Source organism: Solenopsis invicta, chromosome 14 (genome assembly GCF_016802725.1).
Source record: "Solenopsis invicta isolate M01_SB chromosome 14, UNIL_Sinv_3.0, whole genome shotgun sequence".
Classification (NCBI taxonomy): Eukaryota; Metazoa; Arthropoda; class Insecta; order Hymenoptera; family Formicidae; genus Solenopsis; species Solenopsis invicta.
Genome location: NC_052677.1, coordinates 12,500,402 through 12,516,717, shown reverse-complemented (window position 1 = coordinate 12,516,717; position 16,316 = coordinate 12,500,402). Strand labels below are relative to the sequence as shown.

Genomic DNA, 16,316 nt, shown 5'->3' with positions numbered 1-16,316 from the left:
TCACTCTTGTATATATAATATTTTACTTTTATTGACAACATTGGATTTTTGTTACATGTGTAATGGTTACACAATTACTTCAATAAGTAAGTAGATGCATTATACAATTTTTATAGTAGTTCGTAAAGAAAATCACCGATTTCACCGAGCTACGATTACATCCAAAATTCAGAAGCTATCCTAAGCTATACGATCTGAACGACAAAATTGTTCGTAATGAGGCAACCGCACGATCAGCGATTTATACAAATACCCTTAACAATCATTCGTCTAAATCGTTGGGAAGCAGTTACCGATCCGTACAACAAATTCACGTCTTTGGAAAATGTACAATCGAATTTGTTTAATCTTAACGAAATGCGTAGAAAATTTTTGGCGATCTGTCGTACCAATGAAAATGGTCAAAGCAGCCTATTACAATTTCTATAGTTGCACTAACGAGATTAAACCATTCAACAAGATCGACGATTATGAAACTCAACGGTCCGTAATTGAACGGCGATTCGTATGCCTCTAATTATTTTAATTCTAACGAATAAAGTTTTGAACGATTCTCTTATTATAATATCTAGAATATCTATGATTCTTGTTCCAAATGGGAGACGCAATGCACGCAGATAGCAAGAGACTGGTCCGGAAGAAATATCGAGAGGGATTTTTCAGAGCAGAACTAATTAAAGGCGGAAATTAAAAATGTACTGGTGACCTTTCCCCGACAGTCGCGGGATTCGCAAGGCACCGCGTGTGCGGAATTCAATTCACGACTCGTTATAAAATTGGATAGATCGGGAAGAAATCCGCTTTGAAATTTCTCCAAGGGAACACTTTGCTATCGACGTACGCACTCTCCCAGAAACGTCTTGTGTAGTTTTATCGAAGAATCTGAAAAATTAGTCTCTAGGTTTACTGATGTATCTTTCTATCATGCTATGTTACAATGCGATTAAAACATGGAGAGCTTCCTGCGAGCTCCACACAGAGAAGTCAAGCACGAGACTCGTTACATCTGTTCTACATTGCCGAGATAACTGCATGACGCATTCGAATGTACTTCAGAATTGCGCAATCCTGTACGGTCATTAAAGAGCGCAAGATCCCTACGACAACTAAGAGGCATGCAAACTTGCGCATTTTCGTAAAAAGGTGTGGTACGCGATCGCGCGTTTCTGGAATGAATGTTTTTGACACCGAAGGACCTCTCCCTTTCGAGAGGAGTCGCGCGAGTAATCTCCGCGGCTCGCCCATGTAATTAGCACGCATTATACAATAGATGTAACGTTCATGGGAGACACATTTAATGCTTTCAACCGGCACATAACGAGTCCACTTTTGTGGCGTGTTTCCAACTGGTTACGAACTGGTCTCGGTGCGGAACACAGCTTCGACCCTGGCAACTCGGGGAGGGGTAGGAGGAAAAGGAGGGAGCGAATGTCCGGCGGATCCGAGTTCACCGGTTGGAGGATCAATGGGGACAGTAATTAGCGAAGAGCCCATAAAACGGAGATAACGCTATCCTAGTTTATCGATAAGATTCGCTTCACGCGTAATGATGATATGCTGTAATACGGGAGTTAGAACTAGGCGCTTGATGATGACGCGCGCGCGATTCCGCGCGTACGGCGTCCATAGGGTCTTAGATCAGAGAAGACTCCTGGAGAGGTCTCCTTTGAATCCGACACGTGGAAGAACTCGTCGACGATCGCGACGTTCGTCTGACTTTCGGAGCTGAAGGACCTCTGAGCCTCCGTCGCGTATCGGAGATCTGGATGGAGATGAGGAAGAGACACCTTCAAAATATTACTGTATGTGAAAAATACTCTCTCCCCGGGTCTCACCCACCCCTTATGCTTTTTGCGAGACACGTCCGCACGTCGCGGGTCGCGAGTCGCGTGCAGTACCAAACGCGCAAACAGCTTAATTTCCTCTCACCGACGAGCCCTCCGGTTATACATCTAGACTTAGAAACGAATTACAATCTTGTATGCAGGGACGAGGGATTTGATTTTTTTGTGACGTCGAAAAGATATCCAGTGATCTATCTCTCTTTTTCTCTCTCTTGCACGCGCGAACGTGCATGCTTGATGAGACGACGAGTTATTTCAGTTTGATTTTCATGCTCATTGGCGAGTTTCCATATTTGCCAGTTATCACTTGATACATTATTATTATTATTATAAACGTTAACTGCGAATATTAACATCGGAAGTGACAACGTCCTGCCGAGAGGGGGGCGCGGAGGATTCCGGAAAAATTCATTAGGCTCGCGCGAACATTCTATGCTAAATATATATTAGTATATTTTTGCATTTTTTTTTCATTTTCGTTCTCTCTCGACAAATGTTATTTTGATGCGTTTCGTTTGATCGTTTATTTTGACGCGTTTCTTTTGATCGTTTATTTTGATTTCGCAATTTTTGATTTGACGTGACCGTTCTTTTTGAGGACGCCACATGGGGCGAACAAATGCCATTAGCTTCTTGGCACGCGAGCAAGCCTTCTTTAAACTGACGAACCTTCGCGACGGCGTAATAATTGTCGGAATATCTCGCGCGTGTTACATGATACAGGACACAGTTACTTTGAACACCGAATATTGTATATTTATGTGACAATCGAATGAAAGCTGTTTAGTATGACAAATATTGTACATGATTTTAAGTGGATCGGCAGCTAAGCCAAATGGGGATCGCTGCTTCTTGTGTGATAAACAATGATATTAATTATAATAATATAATATCGCTGCGGGAAGACGAGAGAACAACTTTGGCGAATGATCTTATTTTCCTCTGCGAACCTCCGAAATGGCGGCTGCTTCTAGTCGGGGAGCTCTACGATGTGTGCGCTCGTTAATCGGACAACCAGTGGTGCAGATTTTTGCAGGAACACACTGAGAGAGAGCCAATTCCTGAATCCTCGCGGATCTAGATATCTGAATTCGAAATTCATGAAAAAAATTTCGCGCCGAGAGAAAATGCGGATGTCACGAATTCGCGAAAATTCAATACAAAAACCGCACCACTGTGCATCCGAACGATCGGCCGTGTTTAGTTTTCGTCATCTCGAACGTGTTACGTATCGGTTCCCAATCGATTCTCCGGTTGATTGCGCGGCTTAACCCTCCAAGATCTCGCCAACGTCCATTTATAGAATACCTTTATACGATCAATAACTCCTCTACAGAGGAACTCGTCGCAAATTATGTCAATGGGTTAGATAGAAGAATCTCTTCGTCAGGTGTATATTTACGCACATGAAACCTTCCGTACAAACATGGATTTATTAGATATAACCAATCTGCTATATTTGCTCGAAATTACTGAAATATTTAAACCAAAATTTGCGCGCAATTGTACACCTGACGTGAATTATTGCGATAATGGCAAGGATATTCCAAAAGGGTTAATAACCGAGTTACTGCCGAGAACAAATGCGATCACCGAAACGTATGCACTATCCCATAATTATTAACAGTAATTAATCGACGGCAGCGCACCTTGAAAACGGTTTCGCAGTTACGCGGCGCGCGTTGCTGCATCCGAAATGACTCCTAGGCAGTATACATGATAAACGCTTCGATCGACAATCGATCCAAATTTGTGCTCTGCCTCGCAATTAATTGGCGATAGGAAAAGGGGTCGAGAGAAGGTAGGGGGTCGTAGAGATGAGAGTGCGCTTTCGTTGCCCGATTAGAAGAAATGTGATTGGAGATTGGCAGATAATTACTGCTTGCCCGATTTCTTGTTCGATCGTTCACCTGGAAACAAAAAAAACAAACGAGGGCTCGCGTTTGTTGCTTGAATTTTTCTCACACCCCGCGGGCTGCCACGAGCCCGACAAGTCAATCGACCGTACGAGAGAAATCTTTACCTTTGGCAGATTTCTTGGTGTTGGTCTCCGGTTTACACCTCTTGGTCAGTCGTCGCGTCTTCTCGCAGGATGTATCGCTGTTCGCTTTCAAATTATCGATTCTCGTCATCATCTGATTCACACATCCGCTCCACGTGCCTTTCTCGTATCGACATGCTACGGTCAACGATCGAATTAGAAAACATATGCGTCACCCCGAATACGCTTCCTGCGACTGCGTTACCTGAGAGCGTTAATCGCGGACTCACCTTTCTTGCATTTCTTCTGTATAGTCTTGGTCTGCTCGCAGGACTTGTCGCCCTTCTTGAGGCTCAGAGTACGCGACCGCGTGTTGGTATTCGAGTCGCATTCCGACCATTGACCCTTTACGTATCTGCACGACGAGGAGCTGCCGGATGCTGCGTCAGCAGACGCGAAACGTCAATAGAAACAATTGGACGTAACGTCGATCAAGTGAATAGAGAAAGAGAAAGAGAAAGGGAGGCAAAGAGGGACTTTTAAGGTCGATAGGGAACGACTTCTAATTACGCCGTTTATATACGTGTGTTATATATATAGACGGTCTATATTCGCGACCGCTCGATAAAATAACGTCACGATCGTGGAAGGGGGTAACGGATTAATTACAGACAGAAGCACTCACTTCGTTCCTTAGTACCACGCACTGTCCGCACAAGCACCTCCTTGTCATCCTCCTCCCACAGATCAGCTTCCGCTCGCGCGGTCGTAAGAATCATCAACAGGGCGACGGCCACGAGAGCCAAACTCCACCACAGCTTCATTCTGTCGGAGAATAAAGAAAAGGGAACGCTTCATCAGGCATTCTTATAATTACAGCCTCAACATTTGCCTACTATATTATTATACAAAGCAGATTTCGCTTCCAGATCGGTAAATATTTCTCTGTAAACGGGCCAGATTGTAAATCTGATAATTTCGCGATAGCGACAACCGCTCGACGTCCTTTCGAGCTGAATCAATAGATTATCGTGGCGAATCAACTGCGATAAATTATCGGACCGAGAAACGGATGAGCCTCTCACAGTGACGCGCTTTGATTTTTTTTTTTTTTTATATACAAGCATTCGGGCTCCGTTCTCGCGAGGCAGTCGGCGAAGCGAAGATTTCTTTATGCTGGATTTCACGCTGACGTTAATTAAAGCCAGTCCGTCAATCTCTATTAAAGCGGCCCGTCATCGCCGATAACGCGATCCACGTCACGAGGCACGGACAGGCCGGCACAAAGGAAGAGGCACCGTGACGTACACATCAAATTCGCGGAATCCGATCAGTTGGCGCGGTTATTAAACCTTTTCGGGAACGATGCGCTCCCCGTTCTCGTTACGATTCACCCGCGATCATCTCGACCTCCCGGCCACGGTGACAAGTGGCCCTTAACGAGAACCGCAAAGGATAATTAACTCCGGCCGCGTATAGCGTCGTTGCGAGAGAACGGGATCGCTAAAAATAAAATCTTACGCCACCGCGAATAATTCGCGTTTTAATCATTTAGCGTTGGATACTTCTCGTGTACGAGGCCAATTGTAACGTCGTCCTCGTTTCGACAATCTCGCTCGCGCTTCCGCGATAGCTGCGGAAACTAATGATAATTCTCAAACGTTGCAACGCATTAAAATCCATGTGTCCAGGCGTCCAGGCAATTTACATACATACATACATACATACATACATACATACATACATACATACACAGCATCCAACCGTATAAAATTTAAGTTACAATCGTACGAAGTTTAAATTACAACTATCGCCACTCTCGTTTGGCTGTAACATTAGCAAATCCAAGGCGCTCACGACTAAAATTCATTTGGACGTTCATGTGCAAGTCCGACGAAAAGTGACTGGCCGCACACACCGGCCCTGTCCAGTTCAGCGTGCGGAAGCCGAAGATTGATTTATTGGAGGGTACGCAGCGATACGAACGCATTAACGATTGGCTCAAGGTCTTGCCTTAGATCGATGCCATCGTTTCGCACACGATTGGAAGCGATGTGCCTCCAACGACGACAACGATCGGGGCGGTCACCAAGGCTGCAGGACTAATTAATCACGAGCGATAGTTGGACGAGTGTCGCCCAGGGGAGAATTCGGCGACCGGCATTTCCACATCGGCGGACGATGATGGATTATTCTCTGTGTAACGTCGGGAGTTCATGAATAAGCAGCGACATAATCTCGGCTGCTCTTGCTATAAATCTGAGAAGCGTATTCAAGATTCAAAGACACGGCTCTCACGAGCTGCGGAAACCGTGGACTTCAAAAGCTTCCAAGTTCCCAGGGCTCCAACTCGATTTCTAGCTTCCAAGATTAGGGGGAGAGAGAGAGAGAGAGAGAGAGAGAGAGAGAGAGAGAGCTGAAATGCGGCGCCACGGCGTCAAATATGGTTCAAAGGAATACACAGAGTAAAATGCAAGTCCGAGAATAGAACGTACGAGGAGAAGGTGGAGGAGATCCAGAAGAAATCAAAGAATGTATAATCTATTAAAAGAACGGTTGTGCGAGAGTCCGCAGAAGTTGGGCACGACGCGTTTCGTTCGGTGTCATGCGTTTCGCTGCACGCATCCTTAGTCATTCTCGCTATTAGCCGACATTGAGACAATCAGCACTCGTCAGCAATCTTGCTCGACCACCACCGGTCGGTCGGTCGGTCGGTCGGCCGACTGGCCCCGGTTCTCTGGCTCTCCTCCTCTCGCGCGAATCTCCGCTTATGTTCAAACAATTCGTAGGGAAAATCGTCCGCGGCGGCGCGCTCGGATTGACGGAATTGACAAAATTATCATCGCATCAGGAGCGGCCGGACGCGAATGAGACGGCGGGCGGAAGCTGCCTTGTTCAAGTTCGTCGTCGAACCTATTGTCGGCACGACAACGTCGTGATGCGGGTGGCCAAGAGAAAGGGAGAGACAGAGAGAAAAGGTGGAAAAAAAACGAGATGCGGAACGAGAGAGCAAAAGAGAGAGAAAGAGAGAGAGATATCGGCGAGCAGATAATATGCCGTCGAATATAGACCGGCGGGGACACGCGGTCAACACGTCCGAGAGCAAGGGGACGTTGCCCGATGTCCAGATATACGCTCTCTCCGGGTGTCCAACCCACGACTGCACGAGCTTTTGTCTTTCCTTTTCGCGCGCGCGTGGGTGTATGTTTCTAGTCGAGCCCTACAAAAAGAGAAAAAGAACAAGACCTTTATTTTCGTCGAATCGAGAAAGCGCGAGGGGCGCGAGCGTGTGTCGTGCGGGCGCTCGATAAAAATTATAAAGCCCCTGGCGACGTGAACGCGAAGCGTCCGTTTTTTCGCTTGACCATATGTACCAGGTAAACAGGTGTTTAGCTGACCGTGCGCTATCGCGCAGAGAAAAAGAGACGAACAAGCAGGTCGAAGTGTCACATTGCTGATAAGGTATTGCGCGTTGTATTAAAAATACGAGACCGTTCAGGGAACGTAAAAGTAAGCGCCTGTGGAGTTGATCAACAAAAATTTATCAATAAAATAAAAGAATAATAATAAATCCCGCAGATAAGGCACGCTGTTGTTGTGCACGCGATATAAAAGATAAGAGGGGGCCGACTAATCGACGGGTACTAATTATAAACGCTCGAAAAGCGTGCGATTCACGTCGCTGTCATTTAACTGTAAGGCTTCACGCGCAAAACATCTATAACGTACGCGTTACGCTACGTTAAGCGCAAGATTTCAGACTCAGATCTGTACGTAATATGTAAATTTACTTAACGCCCGAAGGAAATCGTAATGTTAAATATTACGTTAAGATTTTCCTCGCGTGTTGACGTAAGTTTACTGTTACGTACAGATTCAAGTTCTTAAAATCAGTATGTACGTAACGCGACGCATTGCGCGTATTCTTAGGTGAGAAGCCCGAGACGTTACGCTGAAGTGTACGCAAAGCATCTTTCCTCTTCTTCGTGGAGGCAACAATCGAATTTTCGAACCGCAGGCAAATCTGTCGCCCATTCGAAATTCAGTTGGCGCGAGAACTTTTATTTCTCGGGATGTGTATGTATGTGTGCACGTTTTCCTCGGGATTTCGGAAAACTTTTCTGTGACCACCGCTTCTCCTCGGGATCCTCCTTTTGGAAAGTTTAGAAACTTTTAGTACCTTGGAACTTGAATTGTTTTCAAACTCGCTCGCGCAGGCAGGAGAATGGAAAAGGAGTTTTTAACTCCGATTTCACGGACTTTTATACACGTCCTGTTACGCCGTCGTACGTTGCGCCCCGTATGCCGATTTGATCATCCTGAAAAGCGTTGATAGTGGATTTTCCAATCAACACACCGAGACAAGGACAGAAATAAAAATTACTTATGCGAGTTGCACACAAATAGCTCGCCCTTCGACCTTTCTTTTGTCTTCTTCTCCGCCACTGGTACACTGAGAGAAAAGTGTTTGGCATTTGTGATTATAATTGCATTGTTTAAGAATTACGATTAGCACCGCTTTTGTGATCATTACTGCTATAATGTTAACCTTGTGTTTATAGCTCTAACAACTATGAAAGAATTTTATTATAAATTGTAATAACTTCGAATATTAATACAGTAAAATATCACGATGATAAATATAGTGAAAGATGAACATTTTTATATAGTAAGTGCAATCACCATTATACTGAATATAACTCTTTAAACACTCGTTTACTACATTTACGTAGTAATAATAATTAATAGAATTTGCATGGTTAAAACACACTCGGAAAAAGAATTGGTCGAAGAACAAAAGTATTTAGCCCGATACGTCCAACTACATTGAGCTGATTCAACAATTATTTAAATTGTATAAAAAAAGATAGTTTATTCATGTAAACCAATAAAAATTTTTTAGACAAGAATTAACTAAACCAACTCAATATTTAGTTGAACGTGTCGGGCTAAATATTTTAGCTTTTTGACCAACTCTTTCTATAAAAATTTAGTTGGCACCAAAAGTGACCATGAATGATCATTAAACTATAATTTGTATAAAATTTACTGTAATTTTTCTCTCAGTGCAGCTCTACAGGCCGGTCGAAGAGCAGTGCAGAGATAATTGACCGCGTATTTTACCGGGGCCACTTCTTCGTCCATCTGTCGTAGAACTTGATCTTCTTGGTCTTCTTTTATTTACCTTCTACATGTATACGGTAAGTGGAACGAAGTTGACTTGGTCCGGTGCATAGAAGACGCACGGAGCAGCCGTAAGATCCTAGAAAGCAAGAAACTAGACGTCGCGTCGCCTAGAAACAGGCTCTATTCCACGGCCTCGGTGTCCGCTACACTATTGCGCCCGCGCGACTCAACTTATAAATAGCTCGAAGATGAAGGGTTAAAAGGTTACGGCGTGTCTGCCACAGCCCCCTAAAAAAAAAAATCTCGCGTCGTTTTACGGGCAGACCCACGCGTCGGTCACGCGGCTGTAGTAGGTAGAAGTAACGAGGACGAATTGGCAGTCATTTCGCATCTCGGCCCGCGCGCCGCCCGCACGGGATTAGCTGCTAGCTGCGATTTTGCCTTCCGTTCAGAAACGCGAAGGTGGACCCCCGTCGAATGCCGATTATTCTATCTACGATGGAAAAAAAAAAATAGCGCAAACGCGGTGAAGACCTCGAGTTTCTACGGGAGGAATAAGTTTTCGCTGATCGCATCGCCAAAACATAGCACGACGATCCTCGTTATCAGTTGTCCCTCGGAATTATCGACGCCTCCACAGACGCCGTAATCTTATCAGTTTTTTTATTAAACCCAGCTTATCGTTTGATCTCCGAAATTTATCTAGTATGTCTCAGACACATTACTGATCATTTCTGATATCTTTACTTTCTACACCATTCTATAGTACTAATCAATGAAGTCTCGACATAAGTCTCGAAAGTCACGTTCATAAAAGATTTTAGGGAGTCAAGTGAGACTCCTGATTTTAACCCTGTACTGGACCCCTATAAGAGGTTGCGAAAAGTCAGATAGAGGAAGATAAAGAGCTCGACTCTGAGCAAAAGACCCTGAGCAAGAACGAGAGTGTGCGAGGGGCGCGAGCGGGTACAGAAAGAGCATCGATCGTCGTTGTGTCGCAGACACGCGCGCACAATGGGAAAAGCCGCTTTTAGTTTCTGGTCCCTCGGTCCTTCTCGGCTCATCCCGGATGGACCGCGCGCGTGGTGGAAGCTGGACCAGCGATAAAGTGCAAAAAATTGTCGGATCTCTAGCGCTTCGTCGAAGGAGAGTGACGAGAATCAGGGGCGGGTCTCCGCTCCGCTCCGCTCGTTCGCGGAAAATCGATCAGCAACGCCGGGCGGCGGCGGCGGCAGCGGCAGCATCGGCGTTCCGTTCTCTCTCTCTCTCTTTCTTCCTCTCTCATACACATACACATACACATACACACACACACACACACACACACATACATACGTACATATATACATACATATACATACACTCTTTTCTTTCTTCTTCAATCTCTTACTCTTTTTTTTTTGCTCTCGCGCGAAAGACTCACCTGCCACAGGGATGCCAAACAGAGGATCAAGCTTAATTGACTTCCAAACGTATTTCCGGTTGGTTCCGTAATTATCCGCCTATGTAGCCGCGGACACGCTCAACGGGGAGGATGTTGCGGGTAGGAGATCCACTCCGTAACGCGACTGCGTGATGCACCGTGATGAGCGCGTCGGATGAAGAACGGACCTCGATGTTCCGAATGCTGTCTAAGCGTTGCGATGCCTGGACACCGTTGACTGCTACTACTACGTGTTGCTGCCGCCACTGGTACTGCCGCTGCCGCCGCCGACCGGAGTCATCCCCCTCCCCGAGTCAGTCCAGAGTCCGGCATCCCTCAGGCGCCATGCATATCCTCCCCGCTCCATCCGACGATCTTTCCCCTTCTTCGTTGCCGTCACCATGGTGATCATCCCTCCTAGAAAAGAGAAAGGCGACTGGATAAATAGAAATAGAACTATATGGAGAGAGAGAGTCGTACAGGACGTTTCAAAATGAAATCAGGGGCCTAATTACTGAGCCTTCGTCGTTGAAAATTAAAACTTCAGCACAGGGGAGCTGACGTTGAGGAATATAAATGGGCACCGAGCTTATTTTCTCCCACACACACACACGCATATGTGTAATCTCTTATCTTACTGAAATAAAAAAAAAACTGATTATAAGAGAGAATATTATACAATTAAAAAGGGATAATAGGAATCTAGAATTATTTTGGTGATAAGGAAGAAATAATGACAACATTAGAGTTAGGATTGCTTTCAAAAATAAACATTTATTTCAAAATTAATGCTTACCATTAATGCTGTATCCTAAAAACTAAGGTTCTCTATCCTAGACACCGATTGTGTTTAGGTGTTGTCTTAAGATTCCTTACGAGTTTACTGTATTATTAAGTTGTGTACAATTTTGTATAGTACCATAATAGGCTTTACAGCGAATCCAAATCCTCGCTGATTCGCAAAATCACATGATACCCTTCAAAACCCACGCCTCAAACTTCCACGAGATCAGAACTCCAAAGATCCAAGGATCGTTTGACACAAGAATTCAAGGCTCAGTCGGATCCAAGGATTACAAAATTTGACACTTTGAAATCCAAGATTGAATGAAGCAAACATCATATAACAAGAATTCCTATGTCTAATGATCTTAAGATCCAAACTGGAAAATCCAAAAACCCAAAGATTTAAGGACCCTATAAATCCTTAAGACTTAAAGACCCGAAAATTTAACGACTTACATCCTAAATGCAACGCATTTATAATGCGTTTGTACCTACTTGAATCGATCAGCAAAATCATGTATACAAAAACTCAGTTGCGCGTTATTTCTTATATCACCAAACACAATTCGACAGTTCTCACTCTCAAGTATCTCGATAAAGAGTAAAATGATAGTACCGCTAAGTGATGATATCACATTTATGGTTCGGAGTATACGCTATCGAGGACACATCCTTAAACAGCATCTTTTGTAGATTGTACCAGTTCGCCGAATGACGTTTCCAGACATTGTCGTAGCTCCGCATAACTTACCACTAGAACACTTTGCTCATCTCGAGACATGAGGCATATCTGTAACCATACAATTTAAGATTACTTTATGTACACAGTGAACAAATTGTTGAAAGTTATCACCTTGTCTTGCGAGCCCGAATCGAGCTTATTTAAGCAAGCTACAACGTGTGCAAGGTCCAACCAGGGTCTTCCATCAGCTGTCACTTGATGAAATACATAGTCCCTAAACAATTTGAGCATGTAACGATCGCCCGTCTCTGCCCATGTGGGTTCCATATTAAGCTCCGGTCTTTCGTTGATAGTCGCTAGTTTGACCAGCAATTTAAACAAACGTCCGTTTTCTAGTTCCTTGGCAAGTTCGTTTTCATAAACATCCAGTCGTAACTGGGCGGCATCTAGTTGAGTATAAAATCGCGCACCAATCATTGGCATGAGATCCGTGACACTCTTACGGGGTTGATTCGACAACAAGTACCTAAAAACGTGTTATTATATCATATTAAGCTTGTGTTACTGTGATTATAACAAAATTAAAAATCATATTTTTTTTCTTGCCCTATCTATAGAAATGCATTAACATTCTTGCGTATCACAAAATTCAAATTGGTAATAATAAATTTGTGATGTAAAGATTCTTTTTTTCGTAGATTAATAAATATTTTACACTTATTACCATAATCTTATATCAAGTGATATTAAGATTACTATTGACAGGGGATGTGATTCATTTTACAAATGCATTTGATGGACCAGTCAGAACGGAAAATTGAGTCTAATTAATCAATTATTAAAAAATGCTTCAAGCATTTGTAATATCAAGTGAGCCATAGCAAAAATCACAGACATACAGGATAAGATTTCGAAGATCAGTAGAATAGGAACGTGTAATCAGCTCAATGGAGGCTGACATATTGTCGCGATGGACGGCGATAAGACTCCGACATGCCAGTGCCAAGACCAGCTTGCCGAGTGCTACTAAATCTTCCTGCTGATAATGTGGAATGAGGGTGAGTGGATTCGCGGTGTTGCCATCTAGAGTAACCACGTCTGGAATGGCGACACAACTCAAACGAAGTCGTGTCCGCGATGTAAGTAGTACCTTAGTGGGATCTAAGCATCTGTACGCCAAACCTGATCAAATTAAAACGCAGATCATATTAATGCAAAATTAAATTAACGACAGAACACGAGAATAATAAAATGATATAACTGACTAACCAGCGGCATGAATAACACGAAATGCGGCAGTGAGTTGAATGATGTAGCTCCAAATAACACTTTCAGGTAGCATGCTACTATGCTGTTGTCTTAGAATAGTGTTCTTGGTATGACTATAAGGCCTTGGCGCGTTGGGATCCGACGAGAACGGGTCGGTGTAACCGTTAAGCTCAGTCGAAGCAAAATGTTTATTCAGCAACGTCTCCGAGGCAGGATGATAATCGTATACAAAAACCATGGCTGTGTAAAAAAAAGATCGGTGAGAGCGCGATAAGACGCGCATGTACAGATGATGTGCGAAATAAACGAGTGCATCTGAGATACGGACAATGATCACCGAACGCCTTGGTGGTAAAGACTTCTCTCAGCTGAACCAGATTTGTATGTGACAATCGCTTCCACATGTCGACCAGTACCATACACTTCGTGTTGGCGAGTCGGAAATCTACGAGCATCAGGATTGACAGTCAAGTGTCCAGCTGAATAATATTGGTATTCACTAGTAGTTATTCTTCAGCGAAGCTCAAACTCACCATGAATACGACGTAAACAGTATCGCGTGCCAGTCTTGATACTGGTAGCTTTGTATGTGGAAGTTTGATATCCAAGGACCGTCGAGGCGGGTTTATGGATTGGCTCTAAGGGACATAATTCATGATAATTATCAACCTCATTAGGTAAGTCGGGAAATCGTACTATATCAGGTTGTGCCAATATTAATCCGTTTTTCTGCAGGATTTCTAGTCGCAAGCTTTCACCGACGAAAAAGCTGGGAGCAGCCTGAGGGGGAGGGGTGGAGGGAGCAGAGGAATTATTAGACGAAGGTGGCTTCGCCGGTTTTACGGACTGCAGATGAGAAGGCGTGCCTGGATAGACGTAGCCAATTTGTCCTGTTGCCACGGGTCCAATCTGATATTGAAGATAAAAGAATAATGCAAGAATTTTATCGTTACCCTTGTCTTGTTATTTAAAGAGGCCAAAACTTGTGCTTACAGCCTCGGTGCCATCTTCAGTTCCAACAGCATCGCCGCCGGCATTGCCGAAATAAAAGTATGTAGTCCCACCCACATTTTCCTGTGAATGGGTATAGGAATTGTTGAACAGATTCGGCGAGCTACTGTTACTGCCCGCGAGACCTCTTCCTGGCACAAATTCGGGACTGGCAGTAACCTTCTTCTGTGTATCCAGAGAGAGGTTGGACAAATGCTTTGTCACCGAGTTGGTGCTCAAACCTATGCCAGGACTTGGACGATTCTGTATGAGGTGATTTACACAGAATAATTATCCAAGATACTCTTATTAGCAGTAATAAAAAAAAAAAAAAAAAAATAAGTCACCATGTAGGTAGCAAGCTTGGACTCCAGTGGAACTCCGTTCGTTTGAGGAGTGTACGTGACGAAAATGGATGGGTCCATTGCTTCCTCAACCACTGCATTTACCACTTTCGTACTGATCTTTCACCCTGGCTCTCTATATATAGTCCTTGATTAAATACACCACCCACTACGCGTCTCACACTAACTTTTTACAACTTTTGCTCCACCTTGACTTTTCCTTCTCTTTGCTTTGCGAATGTAAATCGAGCTTTCAGTCTCCTGAGCCTGCAACATATTCTCAAACACTATAAATAAAAATTCTGTGACAGAACTATATGCATTTATAAACAAGCGCGCTCGTAAACACGTATTAAATGTTTCAATTCAATAAATTTTTTGTTAATCTAAAGAATTTCTTTGTCAAGCTTCATGCAGTATCACGAACGTTCTCGCATTTGTCTCACGAATCTGGAGTTTTCCCGAAGAACGAATGATTCGTCGGTTGCAATTTCAGACAAAACAATGTACCTTGTCTATAAATCGATCGCGCGTAAAAAAATCTAGGATAATTTATCAACAGGATAATTTATTTTCCCCCCAAGGCCACATAGAAGGCAGATCGGAGGGGACTCCGCGCGGATCGCTCAGAGGAACGCGAATCGCAAGTATACGCGACGGAACGGCGAGGTCGCCGACGCGACGACGGCTAGCATGGCGTGCGAAAACAGAGAAAAGAGGAGCCAGCAATGGCAGCTGATTTTGACAACAGGCCGACGGAAGACGCGCGCGCGCGCGCGGGCGCGCGTGCGACGCGGGCAAACCGACGCTCCGCTCGGTTCAGCGTAATTCGCGGCGGCGGCGAATTCCAAGGAACGTCCGCCGACGGCTTGATGCGTCGCGGAAAGGCGCGCGAGCGAAACGCGGGGACGTCGGATACACGGCTATCGCCGACATCGGCCGACATAACCCATCCGCGCTGTCACCGCGCCGCTCGCCGCGTTGCGTCGCAATCGCGCGGCGTCGCGCCGTCGTTACTCGGCGACGCAAATCCAGCGCGCGGAAATTCCGCCGCGGCCGCCTCGCCGCTGCGAGCCAAATGAACAGACAGATGGACGAACCGTCGCTCTCTTTCCCCCCTCGGCCACTGTGTCTGATGACGCGCGGTCCTTACAGCGAAGATCCGACGAGGAGCGTGGCCGAGCACCGTGGGTTCACAGCATTCCTCCATTCAGCGGACGATAAAGGAGAAAGCGCACAATCCACTCCATTTGCTTCGGCAGGCTGTACGTACGTGCGCGAGTGCGTGCGTGCGTGCGTACGTGCGTACATGCGTGTTTACGACGCGAGTTCTCTCCCCATTCTCTCTCCTTCCGCAGGCTTCTTTCCTCTCCCGTACGTGTGTGCGTGCGTATCGCCACCGGATCGCGCGGCCTCCTCCTACCTCCTCATCCCGCCGTTCCACTAGTCTCCCCCCCATTCGCCAACATACACCGCCATCGGTCGTCCCCTTTTCGCGAAAGCGTGCGCTCCCGCCAGCCATCGCGGCCCCTTCGATCGCAGCTGTTCTGCGGCGCGTCGCGCGCCGATGAGACTTCGGCGTGCGTTGTTCGTATATCGGAATGGCGGCCGACGCTCTTATACTGTCGTACCGACTAAGTGCCGATAAGGATGGGTTATGTTGGTTAAATTATCTTCAATCGATTAAGATTGGCCATGCGGGAATTTTGGTTTCTTCCGCAATCTAACGTGACATCTCATCATTACATGATGGAGGTAAGAAATAACACATAATGTGTTAAAAATTAATACGTACGATTTTGTGGTATTGACCGATTGTATGTATGTACATTGGCATCATAGTGTAGTTTACGTTGTGGAGATGGCGACT

General features: G+C 45.1%; 2 protein-coding genes across 7 annotated transcripts; both read right to left on the bottom strand.

Moving 5' to 3' along the window:
* Positions 1-11: 11 nt before the first annotated feature.
* Positions 12-10,685, bottom strand: LOC105201118. Of its 2 annotated transcripts, none has more exons than XM_039457124.1 (5): positions 9,011-9,075; positions 4,511-4,650; positions 4,116-4,265; positions 3,868-4,023; positions 12-3,754 (listed from the first exon to the last, which is right to left on the bottom strand). In XM_039457124.1, the coding sequence occupies exons 1-5, from the start codon at positions 9,058-9,060 to the stop codon at positions 3,720-3,722; spliced, it is 531 nt and encodes a 176-aa protein (XP_039313058.1). In that variant the 5' UTR covers positions 9,061-9,075; the 3' UTR covers positions 12-3,719. The 2 variants fall into 2 exon arrangements, with proteins under 2 accessions (XP_039313058.1, XP_011167311.1); XM_011169009.3 differs by lacking the exon at positions 9,011-9,075 and adding an exon at positions 10,376-10,685 and having other exon boundaries at positions 3,630-3,754.
* Positions 10,686-11,123: 438 nt separating this feature from the next.
* LOC105201119 (PAN2-PAN3 deadenylation complex subunit PAN3) lies at positions 11,124-15,798 on the bottom strand. Of its 5 annotated transcripts, none has more exons than XM_011169012.3 (9): positions 15,600-15,798; positions 14,450-14,713; positions 14,106-14,366; positions 13,646-14,021; positions 13,441-13,557; positions 13,113-13,352; positions 12,743-13,025; positions 12,015-12,369; positions 11,124-11,951 (listed from the first exon to the last, which is right to left on the bottom strand). In XM_011169012.3, the coding sequence occupies exons 2-9, from the start codon at positions 14,525-14,527 to the stop codon at positions 11,835-11,837; spliced, it is 1,827 nt and encodes a 608-aa protein (XP_011167314.1). In that variant the 5' UTR covers positions 14,528-14,713; positions 15,600-15,798; the 3' UTR covers positions 11,124-11,834. The 5 variants fall into 5 exon arrangements, with proteins under 5 accessions (XP_011167314.1, XP_011167312.1, XP_039313052.1 ...); XM_011169010.3 differs by having other exon boundaries at positions 15,547-15,794; XM_039457118.1 differs by having other exon boundaries at positions 14,450-14,733; positions 15,600-15,794.
* Positions 15,799-16,316: the final 518 nt, after the last annotated feature.

Excerpts from the sequence above, each read along its gene's own strand:
- LOC105201118 (XM_039457124.1), bottom strand. The coding sequence starts at position 9,060 with ATGCACCGGACCAAGTCAACTTCGTTCCACTTACCGTATACATGTAGA. Across the intron at positions 4,266-4,510 it reads GCGTGGTACTAAGGAACGAA|CATCCGGCAGCTCCTCGTCG; the intron begins GTGAGTGCTTCT and ends CTGCTGACGCAG. Across the intron at positions 4,024-4,115 it reads ACAGAAGAAATGCAAGAAAG|CATGTCGATACGAGAAAGGC; the intron begins GTGAGTCCGCGA and ends CGTTGACCGTAG.
- LOC105201119 (XM_011169012.3), bottom strand. The coding sequence starts at position 14,527 with ATGGACCCATCCATTTTCGTCACGTACACTCCTCAAACGAACGGAGTT. Across the intron at positions 14,367-14,449 it reads CCAAGCTTGCTACCTACATG|AATCGTCCAAGTCCTGGCAT; the intron begins GTGACTTATTTT and ends CACCTCATACAG. Across the intron at positions 13,353-13,440 it reads CAAGGCGTTCGGTGATCATT|CCATGGTTTTTGTATACGAT; the intron begins GTCCGTATCTCA and ends TTTTTTACACAG.